This window comes from Argiope bruennichi, chromosome 1 (genome assembly GCF_947563725.1).
Source record: "Argiope bruennichi chromosome 1, qqArgBrue1.1, whole genome shotgun sequence".
Taxonomy (NCBI): Eukaryota; Metazoa; Arthropoda; class Arachnida; order Araneae; family Araneidae; genus Argiope; species Argiope bruennichi.
Genome location: NC_079151.1, coordinates 16,544,790 through 16,570,222, shown reverse-complemented (window position 1 = coordinate 16,570,222; position 25,433 = coordinate 16,544,790). Strand labels below are relative to the sequence as shown.

At 24.6% G+C, this 25,433-nt stretch overlaps 1 protein-coding gene across 8 annotated transcripts in view; it reads left to right on the top strand.

Annotated features, from left to right (window-relative positions):
* Positions 1–389: 389 nt before the first annotated feature.
* Positions 390–25,433, top strand: part of LOC129965476 (DDB1- and CUL4-associated factor 1-like) — a 44,649-nt gene continuing 19,605 nt past the window's right edge. The window contains exons 1-17 of one of the 8 annotated variants that reach the window (XM_056079389.1): positions 390–530; positions 6,328–6,422; positions 7,440–7,516; positions 8,116–8,189; positions 8,551–8,655; positions 10,518–10,664; positions 10,748–10,771; positions 11,569–11,745; positions 15,146–15,214; positions 15,329–15,490; positions 16,733–16,834; positions 18,933–19,132; positions 20,030–20,168; positions 23,010–23,216; positions 23,313–23,479; positions 23,638–23,757; positions 24,616–24,718. In XM_056079389.1, coding sequence (XP_055935364.1) covers positions 6,331–6,422; positions 7,440–7,516; positions 8,116–8,189; positions 8,551–8,655; positions 10,518–10,664; positions 10,748–10,771; positions 11,569–11,745; positions 15,146–15,214; positions 15,329–15,490; positions 16,733–16,834; positions 18,933–19,132; positions 20,030–20,168; positions 23,010–23,216; positions 23,313–23,479; positions 23,638–23,757; positions 24,616–24,718 — 1,965 coding nt within the window. In that variant the 5' untranslated portion in view covers positions 390–530; positions 6,328–6,330. Of the gene's footprint in view, positions 820–6,327; positions 6,423–7,439; positions 7,517–8,115; positions 8,190–8,550; positions 8,656–10,517; positions 10,665–10,747; positions 10,772–11,568; positions 11,746–15,145; positions 15,215–15,328; positions 15,491–16,732; positions 16,835–18,932; positions 19,133–20,029; positions 20,169–23,009; positions 23,217–23,312; positions 23,480–23,637; positions 23,758–24,615; positions 24,719–25,433 lie in introns of all 8 variants that reach the window. The other 7 variants (XM_056079445.1, XM_056079397.1, XM_056079415.1 and 4 more) reach the window with 7 other exon arrangements.

The following is a 25,433-nucleotide window of genomic DNA, read 5'->3' as shown; positions in this document are numbered from 1 at the left end:
TATTCAATATTCAGTAGTGTAATACAATATTGCGAAAATTGTTTAATATCATATAGTATTGCGCATTATATGTGTGTTACTAGGAAAGAAATGCTAACTTCTATTTTCATTGCTACAGTTTAATTCGGATAAAACAAAAGAATGAAATTTAAAAATTGCGTATAAAAATACCTACAAAATATAAGATTTCATGGGAATGAAATAATTATCTGTTTTCTTCCGCCTTTGCAAATTTCCGATGTCTTCTTTGAATGTTTCATTGGTGTGAATTTTGTCTTGCTTGAAAACGAATCTACACTGCTGTGCATCAACACTAGTTCACTTGTATTGCCATCTAGTGAAGTAATCATGAACGAAAGTAAAGGCAACTAAGAGCAACAAGCTTTGTTCAATTCTGTGTTGTGTTTGATTAGAGACTACGCAGTTGCAAAGTTATTATTTCTATTCAATAAATCTTGTGTTGGAAACCTTCGTTTAAGATGATACGTATTTGTTGATGTTGCAGAGGTGCGAATCGTTGTCAATAAAAGGTATAGGATAATACTTTAACAAAATGTCAAATGAGTAAAATGTACAGAAATTGTCATTAACACCGTTCAGGGAAGACAATAATAAACTTCCGGTTGAGGTTCTGTGAGCCAATCCTTTGCGAAAGATGCGATAGAATCATCTCACCACGTGTGTGCAGACTTGGTGTTTACGTTTGGTTTTAAAAAGTAATAGCATTGGTTGAGAAAAATTTGCTACTTTAGAAGGTTTCATATTAAGTTTGCTATGGAATATTCATGGATTGTTTTCAATTCTTGTAAATAGTTTCAGGTATCTTAATATGTTTTGTAGTAACGCGGGAATTGCTTGCAGAATTTGATTGCTGACTTAATGATGTTTACATGATGCATGTAACATTCTTTTATAACCGGTGTTGATTCCATTGAACAATTTCGTTTCTTGTATTTATTTTCACTTTAAAGAGTTTTGATTTTTTATTGTATACTTGGAAATTTATTATATTTTGAAATAAATCTAATATAAAGCGAAACTAATCACGAAATATTTATTTTAGAATCTGTGCTATTTAATTACACATTTTTTTGATAACAGTGAAATTTCATATATTTTTCATTTCCTAATTACTAATATTAATTATTTTTATTTAGAAAAATTGTTTGCGAATGAAGCATTAAAAGTTTGTTAATTTTTTTCCCCTCCTGCTTAAAATTTTTGCAGGTATTTTTAACTTACAAAAATGGTATAATTTGCATGTATCAACCAATTTCACTTAATGATAAATTTTATCTATAATTAATTATGTACATAGTCTACAGTTAATGTTTTCACAAGTTGGATTAAGCTTCAAAGTTATTTCATATGTTCAAGTAAATGCAGAGCTTATTATCATTAGAAATTTCTGTTTATTATCCTGTATTTGTATCATTTCTTTCAATATGTTGTTTATTCTAGTAGTTTCTTGGATTTGTTAATTGATCTTTAAGTTCTAGGACTTGAAGGGAAATAGATTTCTTAGAATATTTAAAAGAAAAATTCAATTTTATCTTTAAATATAATTAATTTTGTCTTTTAAATATAATTATTAATTTTAGTTACATACTTGTTCTGTTATATTTGATATTTACAGCTTGAAAATAGAATGGTTTCATATCAATATGATTAAACCATTCTATGAATCTGTCATTTATAGAAACCAATTAGGATGTGTCTTGGCTGACTACCTGATTAAAACTATTGAAGTGCATTACAACATTGATAAAGAATGAATTTAAATCAGTGTTGATGTTTATTTAATGAAATTTCAAAAGTGGTATTTCATAAGCTCTTGTTAAAATATTAATTTAATGTATTGATAAATACTCTTGCTAATACATTAAGTTAATGCATTGGTAATTGAACCATGCATATTGAAATTTTATTAATAAAAAAAGATTTTATCAATGTTGCCTTATTAGCTCTTATGTATGTTTATATTATTGTGGTATTTTGCTATGCTTAAGTATTGCATATACAAGAGTCATTTTGTACATTTATTTTTGTGTGCATTAATTAATATCTAACTTTTGTTGTGTGTAACGGAAATTAATTACTTGATGCATCAGTAACAGTTAAATAGTTTTGAGTCTGATCAAATTGTTTTTAGATGTTCTTTAAACAAATTATTAACATTTTTTAAAATATAAAACAATATTTAAAATGAAATTTTGGTAATTTTTTTAAGTTTTTGCCTGCTCAAAGATTTGTAAAAAAAAAAAAAAAAAAAAAAAAAGATTAAAGTTAACAAAAGTAATGTAATGTTTTTAATCTTTACAACCTGACATTTTGAGTTATCAGTAATATCTTACTTAAATATACAAATGAAACCAAAACAAAAGTAAATATTATTTTGATATATATGCAAATCTTAATAATTCAACCAAAACTGTCATAATAATACAATTACTGTTATAATTCAAAATAAAAAGTCAAGTAAAAGCATGTACTCAAAAATATATTGGGATACTTTCCAGTAAATTAAGACAAACAATGCAAATTTAAAAGTTAATATCTTGTTGGGCTGCCCTTGCTTTTTACGATTTCTTGTAGTCTTTTTGGCATGTTCTTGCTCTTTGTAGTCTATTTTTTTCAACAAATTTTTTTTTGCAAAATGATCTGTTGATTTTGGCCCACTTTTCGACCAAATGTTTTCTTTAATCCTGTTTGTTAGAAATTTAATGTTCATATAATTGCTGCTGAAAATAATGCTACAATTGCTCAGTAGGATTAAGGTCTGGACTTTGTGCAGGAGTCTTAATAACACTAGGAGAGTAGTAGAGGACCCATAACTTGCAAATATCAGCAGTATGTTTCGAGTCATTATCTTGGTACACAATTTAAAATGCCTTGAGATTCCCTGCTTGCTTTAAATTTAGCTTGAGAATGTCAAGATATACATATTTATTCATTGTTTCATCAAATGTATAATTCCATAAAATGTAAATTCCTGAAACTATCACTTGCCATACAACCCCATACTATTTGATTGCCACCTACATATTGGACAGTAGGCTATAAATTTTTCACATGCATTGCTATATTTGGTTTTTACCAAATTTTTTGTTTGCCATCCAATCCGAAAAGGGAATATTTACTTTTATCAACAAAAACTACATTTTTCCAAAATTCTTCTGGCTGTTTTACATACATTTTAGCAAATGCCAGCCTAGCTTTTCGATTTGCTTTGCTGTTGTAGGGGTTTCTTTGAGGTATTCTGCCATGATATTTATGTTTTCTTAAAACATTTCTAGCAGTTTCAGGATTTACAGATTTTTCAAACTTAATTTTACATTGCAGATTCAATTTTACTGCATTAGTTTTTGAATTAAAGTGAATTTGTTTCACAATCCACCTCTCTTCACGTTCATTAAATGCCTTTGGACGCTTTGATCTTTGCTTGTTTTCAACACTATTTGTCTTCTTGAATCTGTAAATAATGTGAAAAACAGTAGACTTATTCAATTTCAAGATATGCTCTATACAGCGAAATTATTTTCCATATTAACCAAGATTTTGCATATTAACCAATATATCTTTGTTTCTTGCCATTTTTTTTTTTTCTGTAAGTAATCTTATTTGTTGAAAATTTTGTTGAATATTTTAGTCTAAAAAAATGGTTGTAAATTCAGTTTGATTAATGTGATATATATATTGTAATTTCTCATTTCAAAAGTGTTCCAATACTTTTTTTACTCGTATTTGCTTTTGAATTACATTTGAAAAGCCAGGTTACATTATAATTCTAAAATATTAATAAAATTTTCCTTGCAAATTGTACATCAAATGGTAAAATATTTCTTGATTTATGTTATTTTTATTTTAAAGTGTTATTTTAAAGTTTTATTTAATAGTGTTATAAATAGCTTTGTAGTTATTCATGCCAAGTGTCCCAATACTTTTTTGATTGACTATATATTTATTTTATATGATATAATTTACGGATTCATTTATTATTATTTACTCAACACAAACGCATATATTTATACAAGCCCAAATGAAAGTGGGGCAGATACATTTTTATATTGGTTTGTTCATATATTATTCTTGCAGATGGAAAAGTTATAATAATCTGCAATTGCCTTGTTGTCTACATACAATTGCCTTGTTGTCTACATACAATTGCCTTGTTGGTTGAAATGAATGTTCCATTTAACTGTGATATGGTGTAAATCATTAGCATCAATCTTCAGCTGCATGCCAGATTTGCATGTTTTATGATCCCATTTAATGAATGAATACACTTAATATTGGATCCTTTCTTTAATATTTGGTTAATTTCCTTTCATATTTCAGTAAATTTTTAACATAATAAACATGGTAATAATTTAATTTTTTTGTTTTGGCTCTTTTGTGAAAAATGTCTTTATTTTTTTAAAAAAAAAATTTTATAATATGTAAAAAGAGATTAAATTAATAAAATTCTTGGAAAATTAGCCATAATTATTAGTCTGAGATTTTTCCTAGTCATATAAATAAAAGTATTAAATAATTATAATACATTATAAAGAAATAATACACTTCAAATAAATATTATACTAAAAATTATTTTAGAATGCCTATCAAGTGAAATATAATATAAAAAATTAAATCATATTGAATTTAATAGGTGAATGTAAATGCACTATATGGTGCTAATGTGGAATTCATAGAATTTGTATTTTTTAACAAATTTATATATTTTTCAAAATCTAGTCCTTGTGCTATAAAACCAAACCAAAAACAAATTATGTATTTGTCAGTAAGCCTCATGATATATTTTTAATCGACTTTTCTACATCTCTTGTCAGTCCAGCTTAGCTACCGTAGGTAGCTGTTTAGTCAGAAGTCCTCTCCTGACCATTCATTAGCTGTTTCTTATCTTTAGTCTACTCCAGCAAATGATACAGCTGTGTGATTGTGGCATTTCCACTGTACTCATATACTTATAATTAAAATCTATGCACTACCAAAAGACTACTTGAGATACATATAATCCTGTACAGATTCTTTTTTAATCTGCAAATATTTGTTTTACTAATACTTTATTCAATAAAATTATGATTATTTCATGCAAAACCCCTATAAAGGTTTCTTGCTTTGTTACTACTTTTTCACTCTGTGCTATAACTCTGTAACTAGTTAGTTGCACACAATGCTTTTCTTGGAATATGCATTCATATGAGAAGTTTTTAAAATTCTATCACTTGTGCTTGGATTCACAGTTTTCCTTACATTTGGATTTATCTAAGCCATCTAAGATATAAATTAATTTTTTTTCTTATTAATGCAGAAATTTTTTTTGAACAATTAAAAATAAAGCTTAATTCTTTTTTTTTTAAAATTATTATTCCCTATACTTACTTGTAAGCCATTTTTCATAAATATGTAAAGTGAATAAATCTGTTGGAAGGCATTTAATTTTAATATAATTATTAGTACAATTTAGAATTTAATAGGAAAAAATACATTCATTTGCAGGGGAAAAATTTTGGTTACCTGTGATATATCAAGTTGTAATGTTCTTGGATACAATACATCATAATTTAAAGATTTCTTTTTCATTTTATTACTTAGTGGTTAAAAAATAAACTTACTTGTTAATAAGAATTAATCCTTCATCATTTTTGTAAATTTATAGTTTTTTCCCCCCTCTTCTTTCTCTGCTTTGATAAATATTTGTAAAAAAGTCTGTAATCATGTTAAGAGCATTTTGCAACATCCTCCTTTTCATAATTCCAATAATTATTATTATTATGTATTTATGGATAATATATTTCTTCATAATGGGGGAAAATTAGGCTTTCCATATTTAAATAACAATAACAATATGTTTCAAAATTATAATGGCTAAAAAAAGTTCGGCAAATTGTAAAAATATACTCAATTGCATTAATTTTATTATGAAAAATTGTGCACTTGCAAATCATATGCTATGTAGTTTGACGATTGAAATCGCCAAATTGACGAAAATTTTCTTGGCGCTTTTGTTACAACTGAGAAGCAACTTTATATATATTTTTAATTAATGTATTTAAAAATTTATGATTTCACATGTAGAAAATCTGTTAAATTTATTTAAATATATTTAGTTATTTATAAGCTTTTAAAATGCCAGATCTTAAAAATATGCCACTCTCCTTAAGGTGTACATACTCTTGTGACGGATAAGACATATTGCAAGTGGGGAATGAAGTTTAAATATCTCCCTAAGAAAATATTTTATAAAGTATTTTGTGCTGACCTTGTAAATCTTGTATACTTTTCTAAAGATGAATAAATTTTAATGAATTATTTTATTTTTAGTACATGATGTCAAGTGTTGAAGAAGTGAAGCGATTGTTGACTTTATGGGATGAACAAAATGAATCTGGTCAAGATGTCACACAAACTTTAATGAAGTATGATTATATTTATTCTCTTTATCAGCAAACCCAAAACATCCCCCCCCCTTCCTTTTTTTTTTTTTTTTTTTGTTACATTTTATGAAAGTTTTTAGATATATTTTTGAAAACTTTTATTTTTAATTCTTGCTGTTAAAGACAAATTTATCCAGCTCGTAGGAGTTAGTTTCTTTTAATTTTTTGTTGCACTTTAATTAAATGTTCTATTAATTTCATCATTAGCTCTTTTCAATTTCATCATTAGCTCTTTTCAATTTTGTAAAAAAATTGCAGTAAAATATTTACAGAAATGCTAAATTTCTCTTTTAAAAAGAATATTTTACTTTTACTTGGTGTATTTGTTACGGTTATATAATAAAAATATTAAAGTTTTTCTTTTCCTTTTGAATTTTTTGATTAACTTTATTTTTGAAATTTGTTTATTTTGTTTAATATCTGTCTCAAAATGCTTTGAATTAAAACCAATCACTGAAATTAAGTGTTGATTTCAAAATAAATGAAAGAGTTAAAATAAATAATAAAATAAAAATGAATTGTTTTAAAATTAATTAAATAATGAAATCTTCTAATTATATCTTGTAAAACGTTATTAAATATCAGGAGTTATTTTCAAATGAATGCATTAAATCTGTCTTAAAGCTAACAAAAGAATATGTTGTCATTTGAATGATAAATTTAAAAAAAGTTAAAGTGGATATAATGCAATATGTAATTTATATTTTAATATACTGTAGAATCATATAAAAAGTAGATAAAAATTATTTGTCAAAAATAGTTTAAACTGTTATTTTAAAAAAAATTATTTTTAAGGGTTTTTTTCACCCTGTAAAACTTTAAATTTCTTAGCATTAGCAGTTTAAATTTATTAATTAAGCAAAATATAATTTTTAATTATCTTGATCAAAAATTTTCTAAATTGCATATTTGTAATTCATTCTTATATATATAGTTTGTGAGATATTTACATATATTTTTTCTGATTATTCTTTCCATTATATATTATTATATTTTCAGACTGGCTGAAATTATTGAAAAAGAGACAGAAGTATTTTTAAAGAAAGATCCAGATCCTTTTGATAATAGACATCCTAGTAAGATAATTTCTTTATTTTAATGTCTTATGTAAAAAGAGTTTGTTATTAATTAATTAATAAAATTGTGTGGGGGGGCACTGAATTGATTGTTGTACTAATCAAGTATATTAAAGTTTTGTTAATATATGTATGGAAATGGATTTTTATTGCTTATTTAAAAAAGACATTTCTTTTCATTATTCTATAACTATAATTTATACTAAGCACTTTTTTCCATTAAAATTATGAATTTATATGTTCTGGAACTTTATTATTACCATTTTTTTTAATCTTAACATAATATTTTGTATGCTTTTTTAACTGAATTTATTTTAATTCTACACATTATTGTATAATTTTTTTTAGCTTCTGAAGTAAATTTTAAGATTTTTCACATAATTATTTGAAACAGTTGAAAGTTAGTTTAAAGTCACTTTATGATTCTTAAACATCTTACATAATGAGAATTGTAGTTCTTTTGTCCAAAATAATATGTAGCATTTATAAGGAAATAACTATATGTTCTAGATTACACCTTTATATTTATATAATGGCTGTACAATGTTTTGATTATTATTGGTAAATAGTCCTTATAATTACAATCTTCTTAATTTTAGGTCGGCTTCAGCCTGATTGCACATTAGGTCATATATTGAAAATTTTCTTCCGCAATGAAAGAATTGTTGATGAAGTAATGTATTTGTGTTAACTAAAATTTTATTAATTACTGTTCTCAGTTCCAAAATATTTCCCCTTATCTTATTTTTAAAAAAAATCTTTTTTGAAGAGGGAAGGACATAAAGGGAATTAAATGATATTATATTGCAAGTATAATGTACATTTTCTGGCAGTTCTCATTTTTACTTATGATTATTAAATGTATATTTTCTAATTTAAAAATTATTTTCAAATGACATTTTGTACCCTGTGATCTTTATTAAATGATAAATTTTAGGAAGTAACTTGTATTTATTTATATATGTATTTATAATTTTTTAAGTTGAAAGAATTATTTTTTTATGTTGGGAATTTTTTTCTTATCTTGCATTTAGATAGTAAAAGTTTATTGTATGCGAGATGTTTTGGAACTTAATATTGCCTCTTGCCGTCTCCTTTTGGACATTATGCCAGGACTAGAAACTTTGGTTTTTGAAGAGGTAAATACTCTTTGCTCTTATTACTTGTATACTTTATGCTATTTGCTTTGATCTTGGTTTATTTTATACAGTAAAATATAATTATTCACAATGAATTATTTAAAAATTTGATGAGTGTTTATTATTAAAATTAATGTAATCTCTTAAAATTCAAAAATGCAATCAATATAATACATTTTAATAATGGAAAATTTTGGATTTTATATATATATATACAAGGAGAGAGAGAGAAAAGTGCTGCATAAAATGTGATCAGTATTAAATTAATGATGAAAATGTATTAAATTATGCTTAATTATAAAGTATTAAATTAATGTTTAAATATGATACTAAAATATTGATAATCATTTATTTTTTTTAACATATGTGAATTAAGTTTATTTGAACTAATAATAGCCTCTGAAAACAGATATTTACTATCTTTCCTCAAATTTGGAAACCCTCTGTGCATGATGCATCAGGAGGTGTAGATTAAATAGGGGCGAGATGAAAAAAGGAGGAAAAGATGCTTATATTTTAATTAACAGTATATTAAACCTTGATTATCAGGCAACCTAACTTCCATTGATAATCTACTGAATTGGAATAGCCATATCAACAATAAATATACAAGTCTCTAATTAAAATAAAACAGAATGTTTATATAGAAACAAGAGGCGCTCCCCCTCAGGCTGAAATCGGCTGTCTTCGAACAGCGAGCTTGTCCATGGCAAGTGCCATAAGAAACAACAAAATAAAACAGCTTGGTTTTTATGACAAGAGGGGGGGGGGTAAAGATCTCAAAGATAATAAATACACCTGATGGTTTAATTTCTATTAGTAAAATCAGCAAAAAAAAGGATACTTATTATATTATTATTGTACTTATTCCTTTGAAATAATGCATTCACTTTTGATTATCAAAAAGTATTGTTGATTATCAAAAGTTAATTTTCATTTTTTCTTTTCATTCATTCTTTCTCTTATTACTTTAAAAAAAAAAAAAAAAACTTCTTAAATATATTAGTTTATAAGATAGCCGCACTGTAGATAATTCTTGCACTCAGTGATGTTACATGTGCTTCAAATAATAAATACATCAATTTAATTTCACAAAGATTCTTCTACATATTATCACTCAATTCATTTTTTACACTCATTGTCTTTGACTTTTATCAGATTTGGTGGATGATATATGTTGCCCAAATATTTTTTACTTTTTTTTTTTTTTAAAGATGTTTTTTTTATATATATATATATATATGTTTCTAATATATTTCAACTTTGTTGTCTGTTTGTGTTAAACCTTTTGAAAAAGCATTATATAATTTTTTTTCTCCATATTTTTTATGTCCATCTTACAATAATTTTTGATCATTTAATTTGCTATAATTTTTTATTTATTTTTATCCATTCTTTCTTATTTTCTTGAACTTTTGAGTTTTTTTTCCTTTTGTAATTTACTTTTATATTTTAGTCAGTTGATATTTTTTAATCTTGTAAGACTGTGTGCTTTGTACACTATAGTTAGAATGGCTCTTGTGCCAACAAAAACGAAATCACAGCCAAGTTCTAACTCGTGGAATACAACCACATAAAGCACAAGTAAATGTAAATTCACAAATGTGCAAACTTTAGCTCAAAAAATTAATAAAAGAATCTCATTTTTCTTTCCTTTAATGTGGAAAAGGCTATTGTCTTTTAACCATTTGTAGTGGGGAAAATCACATTATAAAATAATGGCTACATGATAACTGCATTTCCCATTCATTTACAATTGTTCTTTTACTCAAGTAATATTAGAATATTTATAATTTAATTTTTTAATTGTAATTACATGTAGTTTTAGGAGCTATTTCTCTTATCTATTTGCATTTATGTAGGAAGGATTTGTACCTCGACTTTTACATTGGGCAGAACATGCTCCAAATCCTCTGCAGGCATATGCAACTGGTCTTTTAGCTGCTGCAATGGATTCACAAGATATAGCAGGGAAATTCAAAGATAAAAATGCGTACTTTGTAAGCCTGGTGATTGAAGTTTGCTTATTTAATATATGCCAATGATTGAGAATATTAAGATACAGTAAATGATTTTTTTTTTTTTTTTTTAGTTTATACGAAGTTTTCACAAAATGGTAATTGCTCTTATCTGTTTTGATTTTTAGCTATTAGTATTAAATTTTACAATGTTTGATTCATTGAATTGAGAAATTTATATTTTTATTATATTAATGCTATATAAAAAGAATTGTCTTTAAATAAATTATTTAATTGTATTGAAATAAAAGAATATATCCTTTTATTTCAATTATTGCATTTATTGCTTCTTCCGGGAATTAATAGAATTTTAATGCTAATCTTTAGGCAAAATATTTTATAAATTTTTTCCATATAATTGCAGATGAACAAATAATTGCATTATTATTAATTATGTGTGAATGTATTTGATAAATGATTTGTTATTCTTATATTAAATGTTTTAAAATTTTTATATCTAATTATTTATGATTATTATCTAATTGTTATTAATTACCTATTTAATTTAAAGTTCTTATATTTAATGTCTTTTTATTTACAGCATTTAACTGCCTGCATTATTTTCTACGTTTATAATAATCTTTGCAAAACGTGAGATATTCTGCAGGGTTAATAGTGTATACAAATTATAACTAAATAAGGATAAAGTTTTCTTTTGAAAGTAAATTTTATCATTTATATTTGGAGTAATTAAGTAATTTTAAAGTTGCATCATATAAAATTATATTAATTTGATTATTTTTTGTAAAGATATTTATATCAAAACATTAAATTTTTTTAAAGTATTAAACAAAAATTGTTTCATTATGTATGAGATATCATTTTAACTTAAACCAAAGGATATTTTTCTGTATCTATTAATTTTTTAAATAGTACAGTTTCACTTTTCTATTAGGTACCTTTGATGCTTCGAAGGCTCAATAATTTAAGCAAACAGTATCTAAGATCTGAAAAACCAGATGTAGATGGACACGTACCTGAAAGACCCTTTGCTGGTTTAGGTGGAAAGTCAAATAATTCAGTAGAAGATAATTTAAAGAATAGTACTCGAAAAGTGAAACGGAGAAAAATAGTATGTTCATGTTCATTTCTACATTGTATTTTTCATATGTTATATGTTTTTAAAATTTATAGATTTTTCTTGTATATAACTATACTTCTATAATATCTATTATATTTTTTATATTTAAAAAATAAGGATTTGGATTAAAATAGTAGTAAAGCATTGAAAATTCTTCTCTTTCCTTTTTTTATCCTATTATTAGGGATTCTTATTACATGATTAATTTCTTGATGTAATAAACTATAAATTAGTGTATCAGGGTGCGTAGCACCATGAAAAGTGCTTAAATTTGAAAACAATTTTAAGCACCTTTAAAGTGCTTAATTTTCAGAAAAGACCCTTAAAAAGTGCTTAATTTTCTCGTGAGCTAGAAGAAGGCTTTTTGTTTTGTTTTCCCCCATAAATTGAATATGATAATTCGAAATCATGCTCATAAAGGCCTTTTCACCGGATGTATCAAAAAAGAAAACCAACAAAAGGGAAGAATTCGAAGAAGTATTTCAAGGGTTCCAACACATAACACTTAATGATTTTTTTTCTTCAAAAATATGCATTGCCATTTATAAAAATACTGGAATAGTTATCTGGAAGGGACAGTACAAAATGCATACTATGCTAATCGAAAAGCATTCCAATTTCAAATTTTAATATTTTAGATGTTGAAGAATTTATTTAAATTATGCTTGGTAAGTTTATATTTAAACTTTTAAGTGTTGTTAAAGCAGAATGTGCAATAATGATAGATGGAAAATATGAAAATAACAGGACGAATTTAATACAGTATATCGAACTTGGGAAAAGCTGCTTTAAAAACACTTAAAAACATATTCAATCATCATTCTCATTAATATGTTGTTTTTGAGCAATCACTTGAGCGACCTACTACAGGTATTCAACTGTATTATATTGAATTGCAATTAATTTTATTAATAAATTGCATGAAATCTAGTACGTTGAAATTTTAACTTGAAGCCTTAAATTTTCAATGATTGTGATATCTTTCTCGCTATTTTTTGGATGTCTCCATTTATTTGAACATTTTTATTTGTTCGACTAATCTTGCCAAATTTTTTCTTATTAAGGAAAGAAGAAACAAAAAGATCTAATTCTAAAATATTTTTTTATATTGGTTTTTTGTAAATTAATAAAAAAAAAAAAGTTTTTTACAATTTTTTTCAGGATTTAGATTCTATTATTTCATAATAATTTTTTTTATAACTTTTATAGAAATTTTTCCTCAATGAAATCTCTCTTTATATATAAAGTCTTGTAATGAGCAACACCCAGCACAAAGCCATTGAAGTTAGGAGCATAAAATTCGGAAAGTTTTTGCATTAGAGGCATATTAAAGACGGATTTTTTAAAGTTTTAATTCGAAATTTAGTTAAAAAATAGAGTTTCATGTGTTTTCATCATAACATCGAGGCATATAATCGTCTAGAAATTTTAATACTGTTTTAAAAGTTAAAAAAGAATAGCTTTTAATATTAATTTTGTTTGGTTAAATGTAATTTTTTTAAAAAAATAATTTCAGGAAATTAATTTTGGACACAGTTTATAGCAAATAATTTTTATTATAATGAAATTCAAAATGATATTGCTTTTTTGAATCGTCGAATCACATTGTTCTGCAGCTGTTAAAATTGTAAAAGAAAAGAAAAATATGCTTCCTTTGCTTTTATTTAAACTTGAAAATTTTTAAAGCACGTTTATTGAATAAAATTCTTGATTTGATAAGTTTTATGAAATTTTGAATCAATGTGTTATATTGCATCACTCTGGCTTCTGGAAAGACTTTTTAAAAAAATGCTTCAATTGGCATTTTTACTTTCTCATCTACAAAATTTAGAGAAAATATTGATTGCAATCGTAAAAAAAGTCGTACTCGAGATTTTAATGAATTTCCACGTTTCATACCTCTTTGAATTTGAAAACACATTTTCGGAAAATATTTGTCTGTGACAAAAATAACACAAAAACACTTTAAGCTAGATGGATGAAATTTGGTATATGGTCTTCACACCACCCAACTTGTAGGTTTCAATAAACTTTTTCAGCAATATCCGTTTAGAGGAAATCTGTTTGTCTGTCCGACTATTCTAATATAACTTAGCATGATAACTACAAAATGTTGAGCATTAGATATTTAAAATTTGTTACACAGATTTTATAAACATCAAATTTGTATAAATATCTGTCAAAATTTAAACCAAATACAACATAGGGTTCACTGCATGTTGATCTGTACTTTCAGAAATATGTAAACGCAATAATTTAAAAATGTTGCGACTTATTATTATCAAATTTAGGATGTAATTTTGTGACTATAAGTGTAGTTCTGAGCCAAATTTTTGTTTTAATCGATTGAGAAGAATGTATATCAAACCCAAATTCACTTTTTTTGGATAGTTTCGACCACATGCCAGGAATTCTTATTTAGAACACGCATTGTATCATCAATTTCATGGCAGTTTTACTAATCGTATGATAATAGACAGATCTTTATTGTTAATATTATAAAAGTTGACTTAATTTCTTTGGTATTAATTGGATTTTTTTTTTCCATTTAATATGGTAATTTTTATGCTTTTGTCAAATCCAAAAAAGCATAATTTTAAATTAGAAGATGTTGTGCAAATACAGAAATAAATATTAAAATTTAAAAAGTAGGCAATTAAAATTATTTTTTTAATTTTTAAGAATTTTCACTGTTTAATTTTTAAGAATTAATTCAATAAAAAATGACACATTATTATAAAACAAAACAAAAATATTATGCTTAGAAAATATGCAGATTACGTATGCATACTCTTACAAAGGTGCTTAATTTTGGGGGCTAAGGAACTTAAAAAGTGCTTAAAAGTATTTAATTTTTGCAGCAGTTTCTCACTACGCACCCTATTTATCCCTTTCTTTAAAAACTAAATACATTCACTACTTGAGTAACTATTTTTTTTTAGATCAATTTCTTTCACCTCACAAAAACCATTATTTGCAACACTTAACATTTTTCTTTTACATCTTATAAGAATATATTTTTATAAATATCTATTACTGTACTATAAATAATTAATTTGCTAAAATTTTAGATATTTTAATTATTTTGACTTACACTCTTGGCTTTTTGTTGCTTTGATATATATATATATATATATATATATATATATATATTAATTTGAATAAGCTATTGATTTTCCAAATGTTCATGAATGTTTTCTATTAAATGTTGACAATATGCTTTATTCCTTCTTTCAAGAATTTATCTGTTTTATGTATGTATCTAATTCTCTAATATTTCCAGTGCATATATGCTTTTCTTTTTTAAAAAAATTATTGAAAAAAAAATCCTTGAAATTCTTTTTGCTTTAATTTAATTGCTGTCTGTGTAAAATTACTAAAATTTATCTAGGATATGGATGCTTTACGGTATAGTCCTTATCCTGAAAATAATGTGAAGAATCAAAATTCTAATTCTAAGGTAAGCCTTAATTGCATGTATTATAGTTTACAAAGATTTTTACTGTGTAGTATTTAAATACCTATTATATTTATTGATTTGATAAGCTTTTAAATGTATTTACATTTTTTTTAGATATCTCCTGTTAAAACTAGTATATTAAATGATAGCTCAAACTCCAGCTGGGTTGAGCTTGAACAATATGTAATAGGCTCTTATCAAGTTTATCCTTTGAATATTGCTGTGGAGCAGAGATTTATTCTAGAATATTTGACACCAATGGGTGAATATCAAGATGTAAGATTTATTTTGTTTTCTTCTGAAATGTTATTATGCAGCAGTTTTTGGAGGAATGTTTTCTATGGAAACCTTTTATGTTTTTATGTGTTATGAATTTTTAAAGCATAAAATAATTATATAATTCTGACAGTATGGATTTTTGTGTGTGTATTGCCACTGAAATATGTAATTCAGTTATTTCTTAGCATAAATCATTCAAGCATGATATATTTTCACAAAAACATAGATTTCAACTTTTCAAAACGAATTTAATCATTCTTGATATAGATTAATTTTGTTTTTATGTAAAAATTCTGCACTACTTTTAATATCTTGTGCAGTTTTATATAAAGTTATTCATTTTATCATGCAATTAATCATACTTATTTTACTTTTAATTGTCTATATTTAGCAGAATTCATTATTTTATGAAGTTCAGTTTTTTTTTTTTTTTTTTATTAAACCTGTATTGTATCTGTTTATTATTTCATAAAACAACTAATCAAATCAGTTAAATAACATAATATGAAATAGCTGGTTAGTTTTAATTTTATTAATTAATTAATGATAGGATAACAACTTTTTTTAAACTTTATTATGCATCATACAAATTATTATTAATACAGTGGAACCATGAAGTTTATTACAAAAGGAGGCCTTTTGAATTAAAAACATGAGTAATATCACCCTACTGTTGCAAGATAGTAACTATAAATAACAAGCAGGATGAATCATGTTGACCTTTCTATAGTTTAATGAGATGTAAATTGGTATTCTATGAAAAAAGTCGTTAAGCAATAATATTATAAATTATTTATAGGAGATATTGTATGTGCTTTAAGGTAGTTGAACTAATTATTTCATGAAATAATTAGATATTCTATGAAGTAATGAATTTCTTATTTTAACAAAATATGTAACATATTTCTATTATGTGTTTATTGTGTGATTGACAAAAAAAAAAATTGAAGGCAATATTTAATTAATTAATTGATTATCAGAACAGTAATTTTGTTAGATTTTAGGAAAGATATAATGTTATAAAAAAATCTTGAATGGGAAAAAAAATCTGAATACTGAATGCTATTTACAAAATTTAATTTTACTTTATTTCTTTTTGGTTATGTTTTTATTTGAATAACGATTTTTTAAAAATCAATAGCATTTCATGTTTAGCGTATAAATTGTATTGTTATATGCAGTGCAGTAAGAAGAAAATTTGATTTCAATTACTTTTTGGTATTCATTTTCCCCAAACAGCTTTTAGGACATATAGTAGAAGAAAAGGCATTACCTTTGATATTGAAATACATTGACTTACACCAAAATCCTGATGTAAGACTCGCTTTTGAAGCTTTGAAGGTGAGAACTGTATTTATATGTTTCTTTTTGATGGGGTACATTTTAAGTTTTATTCAATTTAGGCTTTCACAGAACTTTTTTAGAATTTTAATTTATTAAAATGGGTGAATTAAATTTTATTCTTTAGAAAAATATATTAAATATTTATTGTACCAGATTAAAACATTATTTTAATTGTATAAATGTTTTGATTTTCTTATTTTGATATAACCTCAAATGAATATAATGAAAGCTATGTTAAATTACCCACATATGTATTAAAAAGTCAAATATATATGGTGAACAAATGGTTTATTTTTCTGTCATAATGTTTTTATTTAAATGTTATTACCAAACCTTAAAATTTTCTTTTAAAGAGTAAAATTTATTTAAATTAGATGATTGTGGTTTAAGAATTATTGTTAAAATAATTTTTTATAGTATATAATATTTTTGCTGTGTAAATTAATTCCTCAAAAATTATTATCAAGCACAGTATTCATTTAATTTGTTTATCCTTTAGGAGTCCATTTACTAGATTGGATCTCATATTTAACCCACTTTTAATAATTATAACTCCATCAGCTCAGCAATCAATTCTATTATAAAAAAAAATACTTTGAAAACTTAGTTTTATTTGGGAAAGTTTAAATTTATATTCATACTATATTTTTAAGATATATTTTTATTATTTGTATTTTGGTAGTATATTTTCTATACTTCACCGTTCTTGGCAAAAATTAATATTTTTATTTTTAAAAGTATTATTCTTTAATCCTAACTTTTAAGGTAGCTGATAGTTTGCATTAGGTATTAGAGAATAAAATATGGTTATTACTTTGAGTATTTTTTTGACGGCATATAATTATGGTATATATGTCTCTTTTTATATTAATAGACTAAAACTTGGACAATTATTTTATTATTCTTTTGTTGATTAAACTTTAGTAAAGTTCTTAATTTATTAATTTGCATTTGTTGAACTAAGAATACAGTGAATGTAGAAATTCTGTTTACTGCTTTGATTCATTCTAAATCTAATCAACTGAATAATCTTTTTCATTTTGTTTTTCTGATCTTGTAAATTGTTTCATAATCAGTAATTTAATGAAATAATTCAGAATTGTTATTGTTTTAAGTAAATTTTAATTTCTTATTTTTGTTTATTTGGCTTCCACACACCTTTGTGAATATTTCTAAATATATTACTGTATTTGTAAATTTCACTACTATATTAAATATTATGTGCAATCGAATATTGTATTATATATATTGGACATATGTTTTATAGTAATTTTTGAATTCAACTTTTTTCCCCCAAACATTTAAAAATTGAAATTGCTAAAAGAATTTTTATCTTAATTTTATTCTTCAGTGAGCATAAAAATGTCACATATTTATTATTTTTCTACTTGCTCCTTTGTCGACGTGCCTATTCACCATTAATACTGAATTGTTGAATATCTTATTTATAATTCAATATTCATGGTTCCTTTAACAAAATATTTTAAAACTTCCTCATAATTGGCATTTTCAAACTGTTGTATTTAATACTCTTCACTCATTTGTATGAGTATTTCCAATGTAATCAAGTTACATGACATAATTATCCATATTATCCATTAGCACATTGTTAGTGCTAACTTCGTTTTTTTATTCTTCATGCAAAATCTTTTGATTTCAACATTTAAGTAATGTAATTCATTTCATGGCAAGTTAACAAGTAAAACATTGTGATATTAAAGAATAGTAAACATAATCATTCAGTTTATCAGATCTATATAGATTAATTTGATTAATTAGCATAGATCTGAATACATGCGCACACACACAAAATGTTAGTAAAATAAAAACTTTTTTGCAATGTTATCAAAGAAACAGGAGCCAAAAATAAGCAAAATCGTCATTTCTTAGTTTTTAACAAAAGAGGGGAAATACTCCATTTAATATTCAAGCCAATTAAGATTTTAATTGTATTGCAATAGTGATAAGTATTGGCTGCAAATTATGCATAATTTTTTAATTATTAAAATTGGCTAAAAAATTACTTTTTTACATTCATGCTTATTTTCATTTGTTCTTAATGCTAATATATATTTATTTTATCTTTCAACCAAAGTATTTAGCTTCTCTTCTGTGCCACAAAAAAGTTGCCATAGAATTTCTAAACATTGGTGGTTTGCAATTGCTTTTGAAAGTGCCTTATCCATCAGTGGCTGCTACTGGAGTTTCTATATGTTTATATTACTTAGCTCACATTGAAGAAGCAATGGAAAAAATTTGTTTCTCTCTGTCTTCTTTAATTCCAGATCTGGTTTCGTAAGTTTAATGCTCATATTCTATTTATGAAATGGCAGAATAGAATATATTTAAAGTGAAAATTGATAATTGAAAGAGAATATTTTGTATTATATAATTGCTGTCTTTTTAAATACGTCTAATTAAATACTCACAGAGATAGTTTTGTTTTAAAGATCTGATTTACTTTGATTGAAAAATATATTTCAGATGCTATTTTCCCATAAATGTTTTTGACTCTTTCTTCTTTTTAAAATAATTAATCTCTATTAAGTATCAATTATTAATTAGCCTATACTGGACTGGAAGCTTCCCTTTCTTCAATTTTCTGAAATATTGAATTCTGCTATGATTCTACTTCTCTCATTTCCAGCTTTTGTTTAAAACTATAATGGTCTATCGATAAAGTGCAGCTTTCTGACTAAAAATTGCAGATTATTATTCCTTTCCCTCTTAAATTGATTGTACTTTCATTCGTGCAAGTTAAAATATCTTTATATGCATGCAGTTAATGATTCAAGAGTATAGAATCATCTCGTTATCTAAGGAATTTTAAAATATGTATTTATATGAATCCTTAGAATGGCTTCAGAATAGGACGCATGCTTATGTAACAATTAGTAGAGATTCTTGTCTGGCATGATTCAAATATTTAAGTTATTTCATGTTGCTAAGTTTGCCAAAATTCTGCACGATGTCAGAAATAAATGAAAAAATTACATGTATAACTAAGATATGAGAGCAGAGAAATGCTTCTGAATAATGTATTATTGCTTTAAAAAATAATTATTTAATTTTTTTTTAATCACTTAGTTAACATGATGAATGATCTTTTATGTTACATATCACTAAAATATTTTCAAAGAAGCTGTTAAAATTTTTCTAAAATGTTAATGATTTAAATATTATTTATTGTAGCTATGCTCTCTGGCTTCTGGAATGCTCTCATGATTCTAGTCGCTGTCATGCATCTGTGTTCTTTGGATTTGGATTTCAATTTCGGATCATTCTGGAAAATTTTGATCAACAAGATGGTTTGCGAAAATTATTTAATGCTGTGAGTTATGACTTATTAGAATCTTAATGCTTATAATAAACTTGAAACTAGTTTAAATTAATCATACTTGGCTATTCTACATCAGAAATTTATAACTAAGAAGCAAATGACACAGTTTTCTATATTAATCTTGGATTTACAGATAAAAATGCAATGGATATAGCAAAGCAAGTATTTCTATTCTTGTTTTTCATTGAGAAGAATAAATATTGAAAGTTTTGTTACAAAATGAATTGCAACTTTATAATTTGGTAAATAATAAAATAATAATAAAAAATAAGGTTTTGCTTTTGATTTTGAAATATTTAATAGGTGATGACAGATTACTGTGTTTTTTAAATCTTTTAGATAATGAAAAGGAATAACTAAAAATAAAAACTAATTTTATTTTCAAAAGATTAGGAATTTCCATAACACATGTGGTCAAGTGACTAATATCATCTTCTTAATCTGTAATTAAACTAATTAATTGAGCATTTAGTCATAACTATGCATGAAGATTAATTAGTATGTTGCATGATAATTAATATGCTGATATAAATCTTATTTGTTATGGCATTTAAATGTAAATATTCAATCCACTGAAAGGTTAAACAAGTTTAGGAGTTCTTAAACTTTTCCATTTGTATAAAGAAAACATTTGTAGTTTGATTTTCATTAGAAACAGTACAAGAACCTATAAAATATGGAAATGAATAAGAAAATGAATACACAGATGAAGGTAATCCTTTCTACTAATAAAAGAGAATATGTGGTTGGTGCTTTATTGGACATTGAAGGATATAGATATACCAAATTTGGCAGCGATATACTTTGAAAAAGAAAAATTTATGCTTCAAAGTAATTTTTAAAAAAATGTGATTATAATTTTTTTAAATTAAAAAGTAATGAGATTTTGTGTTTTTTCACAATAACTTCTAATGATGGTATTGCACAAAATTTGTTTTTAATCCATTAAATTTTTTTTTTAAATGGCCTTTTTAATGATACTAATTTAGCCATAGTATAGATTTTCCCACAATTTTGACAATTAAAATTTTTTAATGATATTAATTTAGATGTAGTTTAGATTTTTCCATAATTTCGATAATATGTTTTAAAAAAATTGCATGATTTTATCATTGCAATGAAATTGAAACCAATTTCATTATTTCGTGAAATATAAATTTGTTTTCAAACATTAAAAGCTATTTAAGAAAAATACTGTTAATTATGTAGGGTGCATGTGATATCAGGAAATGAAATTGTATTGAAACAAAAGACAATATGCAATTTGAAATGGATTATGAAGACATTTAAGTCAATAATGTGACTATCATATCGTGAGATTAGACTGCATTAAAAAAGCTAATCTATCCTATAAATAGAATAGGTGATATCCTATTAAAATCTACCCTTAGTGTCTGTTAAAATTTGATCTTCAAAATAATTTGTTTAGTTCATCATGTTTGCATAAAGGATTTATTGAAATTAATACAACTGTATTTCTTACAAGCAAGCTATTTGTTTAAGAAAATCATTTAAAAAAATTGAATTAAAATAGACATTTAGCAATTTTTAGTGAAATTGTTTACTTCAAAATAGTTTATTTTTTTGTTTGAAAATGTTAAAGGAATTTGAAAAATGTGATATACTTGACATTTTTTCTTATAATTTCATTTGGACTTGTAATTTACAATTTAAGAAACTCATTGTGAAGTTGATTATGGCTAACACTAGGAGAAGATTAAAAATAATAATAATAATTTGCAGACAGATAGTTTTCTTTTTTGTTGTTATATGTGTTTCTTTAATATATTTTCTTCAGAAATCGAAACAGGTGATAGCCTTTTCTTCTTCTATAGAATATGACTGCAATTAGTTAAAACGTCTTTTGTGCTAGTAGTTCCAAACATTTATTCTGAAATGATTTGATAATTGTCTGATGATGATATATAATGTATGCATTGCTTATAAGACCACCCTGCAATTAATTTTTAATTTATTTCTTATTTTCCAGTAAGTATCATTACTATCAATGAGGCATTTTTATTTATAAATAGAGAGTTGCTGTTGAATGTTTATCAAATTTTCTTAGAATATATAAATTTTTTATAACTATTTAATATACTTTTTTTTTCTCTCATAGTGAATAATGGATTACTTTGGAGTTATTCAGTTTGCGAAAGCATTTAAAATACATCAGATACATTATGTAATATGAGGATTAGAAGCTCCATTTATTCTCTTAGAACTGTGAAAATATTATGGGAGTTTTTTTCCCCCCAAAGAGAAATGTTAAAGCTCAGGAATTTCAAACAAAAAGCAAATTGTTTTATTAATTGCAAAATCAAATTGTTAATCTTTTGTTAATTGGAATCAAAGAATAAAATTCCTCCTTTTCCTTAAAAGAAAGAAACATTCTAATATTTTTAATAAAATGATTGATTGCTTAGTGATCATCTTCCATACATCTCATCTTGATCTTTAAAACATTAATTTTTTTAATTGAATAAAAATTAAACTATTAGAATGAATTAAAAATTATTATCCTGTCAGAAACCAAAAAGTAAAAATTGCCGCACAACAATTTTTTTTTTGTTTTTTTTTTTTTGCTGATTTTGGAAAAATGATGTGTAACATAAATTGGAGAAGTTAATACATTCCTGTCAATTGTGCATAAAATAAGGTAATTGGAAAGAAAAAATATTGTTCCAAATGTGTCTGGGATTTTGATTTTTAGTACACCCACTACCATTTGCAACCCTGGAAACAACAGGTTTTTTTTTTTTTTTTTTTTTACAAAATATGTTGTTTCCAGATTATTAAAATAAAATGTAATTCTTTAAACATTATTTTCAGATGAGTACCTTAGACATTTTTGTCTCAGAAAATGCTGATGAACTGTTAGATAATGATGACCAAGTATTTGCCAATCGCCAAACTACAAGGCATGTTTGTGGGGCTTTAAAACGGTACTTTGAAGCTCACTTGGTATTGGAAGTAGATCGTCAACTTTCATCAGGTAGTAAAGTTGATCGAGCTGAAAGTGAAAAGAAGCCATATAAGGTTGGTATTTTATATTTCTTTTTCTATTATGGTATATTGTTTTTTGCATAATAGAATTTTTATGATCAAGATATACCATGTTTTTTTTCTTTCTAGGCTATAGATTTGTCAAGTGAAACCATTGAGCGTTATATGGAAAACTGGCGTGAATTGCTAGCTCCTAATATTTCTTGGAAACCAGTTGACAAATTAATTAATCTTCAGGGCATTAAGTTTTTATTGGACCTTGTAAATTCATATGCTAATATCAGTTATTCTGGAAGGTAAGTTATTTTATGTATTTTAATCAGTTTTATTTGTTTGTTTTCTCATATTTGCAAAATCATCATCAAAATTTATTTTTAAAAAATCTTTTTTTTAAAAAAATTTTGGAAGTATAAGGACAATCTAAACAAACACAATCTATACATTTTTATTGCAGAGCTGATACAGTGAAAGGTGCTATAGATGTATTAAAAATTTGCTCCCTCACAACTTCTGTTCAACTTCTGTTTTGTGAAAATGTTACAAGTTCATCATCAATGCACATCACAGGTGTTGAGTAAGTTTTTTACAATTACTCCATTGTAATATTTAAAACAAATATAGCATGATTTTTAATAACTTTATAAATATAATTTTTAAAAACTATGGTCATCACATCTAGTGTGTTATTTGATGATTTAATTTTTATTTTATTTTACTTTCAGTTAGGATGTATTTTTAATTTATGAGTATTGCTTATAATAAAGGATGTATTATTAATTTTTATTATAATTTTGAATTGAGATTTTTATTTGTAATTATGGTATTTTCTGGCTTTAAAAAAATAGTGTCCTCTTTTTTTATAAATAGAATTTTTTTTATGTTTAAAGCCCGAGATTTCTAATAAAAATGCATTCACGTAATTAAAAATTAATGAAAAATGGAAAATTTTAAAACAAAATTGAGGCATGAAAGAAAAAAAATGAATTTTACTATAAAAAATAATTTATAATTGAATAAATACTTTAAAAAAAACTGAAAAGAATCAGCAAATTATATGAAGTATTTTTTGTATTTGAGTAATTTTAGTGTGCTAAGATAGAATATTAATTTTTAAAATAATTTTTTATCTAGTATTGACACATTTATGTTATTAGTAGCAATTTAATTATGTAAATAACAAGATTAAGCTATTTACAATCCTATATCACATCACCTGAAAAAAATGGCTGTAATAATGAATCATAACAGGGTTAGTACTAGGTAAATAGAATAAATAAAACTTCACTTTTTATTTTACATGTTATTTTTATTTGCAATTATTTGAATTTAATTTATCCTTGCATTTGATAATAAAAATTATGTAGTTACTGTAGTTGAATAATGGATTAAATTTGTATGTTTGTGTGAACTTTTTTTTTTTTTTTTTTTGTAGTATTCTTCTTATGTCTGCATGTGGAGAAGTTATGCCAGTTCCAGATATCCAAAGATGTGCACTACATGCCATAATAAATTGTGTGTGCACCAAACTACCTCAAGTAAGGCGATATTACATCAGTCCACATTTCCTAACATTTAATAATTAGTTTTGTAAGGAAGAGGGATGGGAGATATGTGTGTTTGGAATTTTTTTGAAAGAATGCATGTAAATTAGTCTTAATTATCATAAGGGGATTATAATATCTAGAAAAAAATTTAAGAATTTCTTTTAAAAAATTAATTTAAATTTTTAAAAAAATTTCTAATTTCTAATATTTATTTCAATTTCATTGTATCTTCATTAATTCCCACTTTGGTTAAATTTTGCAGAAATTGTATATGTTTTTTTTAGAAAAATATTTTATTATTTTGCACATATGTAAATTAATTTATTAGACTTTATTTATTAGACTGAAATTTTTTCTTAAATATTAACTTTTAATATATTAAAAATATTATCTGGAAATTGTTATAACTGCCTAAGGCATAGAACTATAGTCAAATGGAATATTTTAATAAAAACTGATACATAAATAGTTTTATTGTAAGAATTAATTTATTATAGCTAGGAGATATTATTGATTAATTTATCCTTTAACTATAATATTATGTCTTAGAATTAAGTTTTTTTAATTCCAGAAATTTTAAATGGCCATTTTAGATTTCATTTAACATCTTTTAGCTTTTAAGAATTAAATATATAAATATTTATACACATCACATAGCCAGCATTAGCATTGTACAAAAAAATTTTATAATATGCTTTTTGTATTT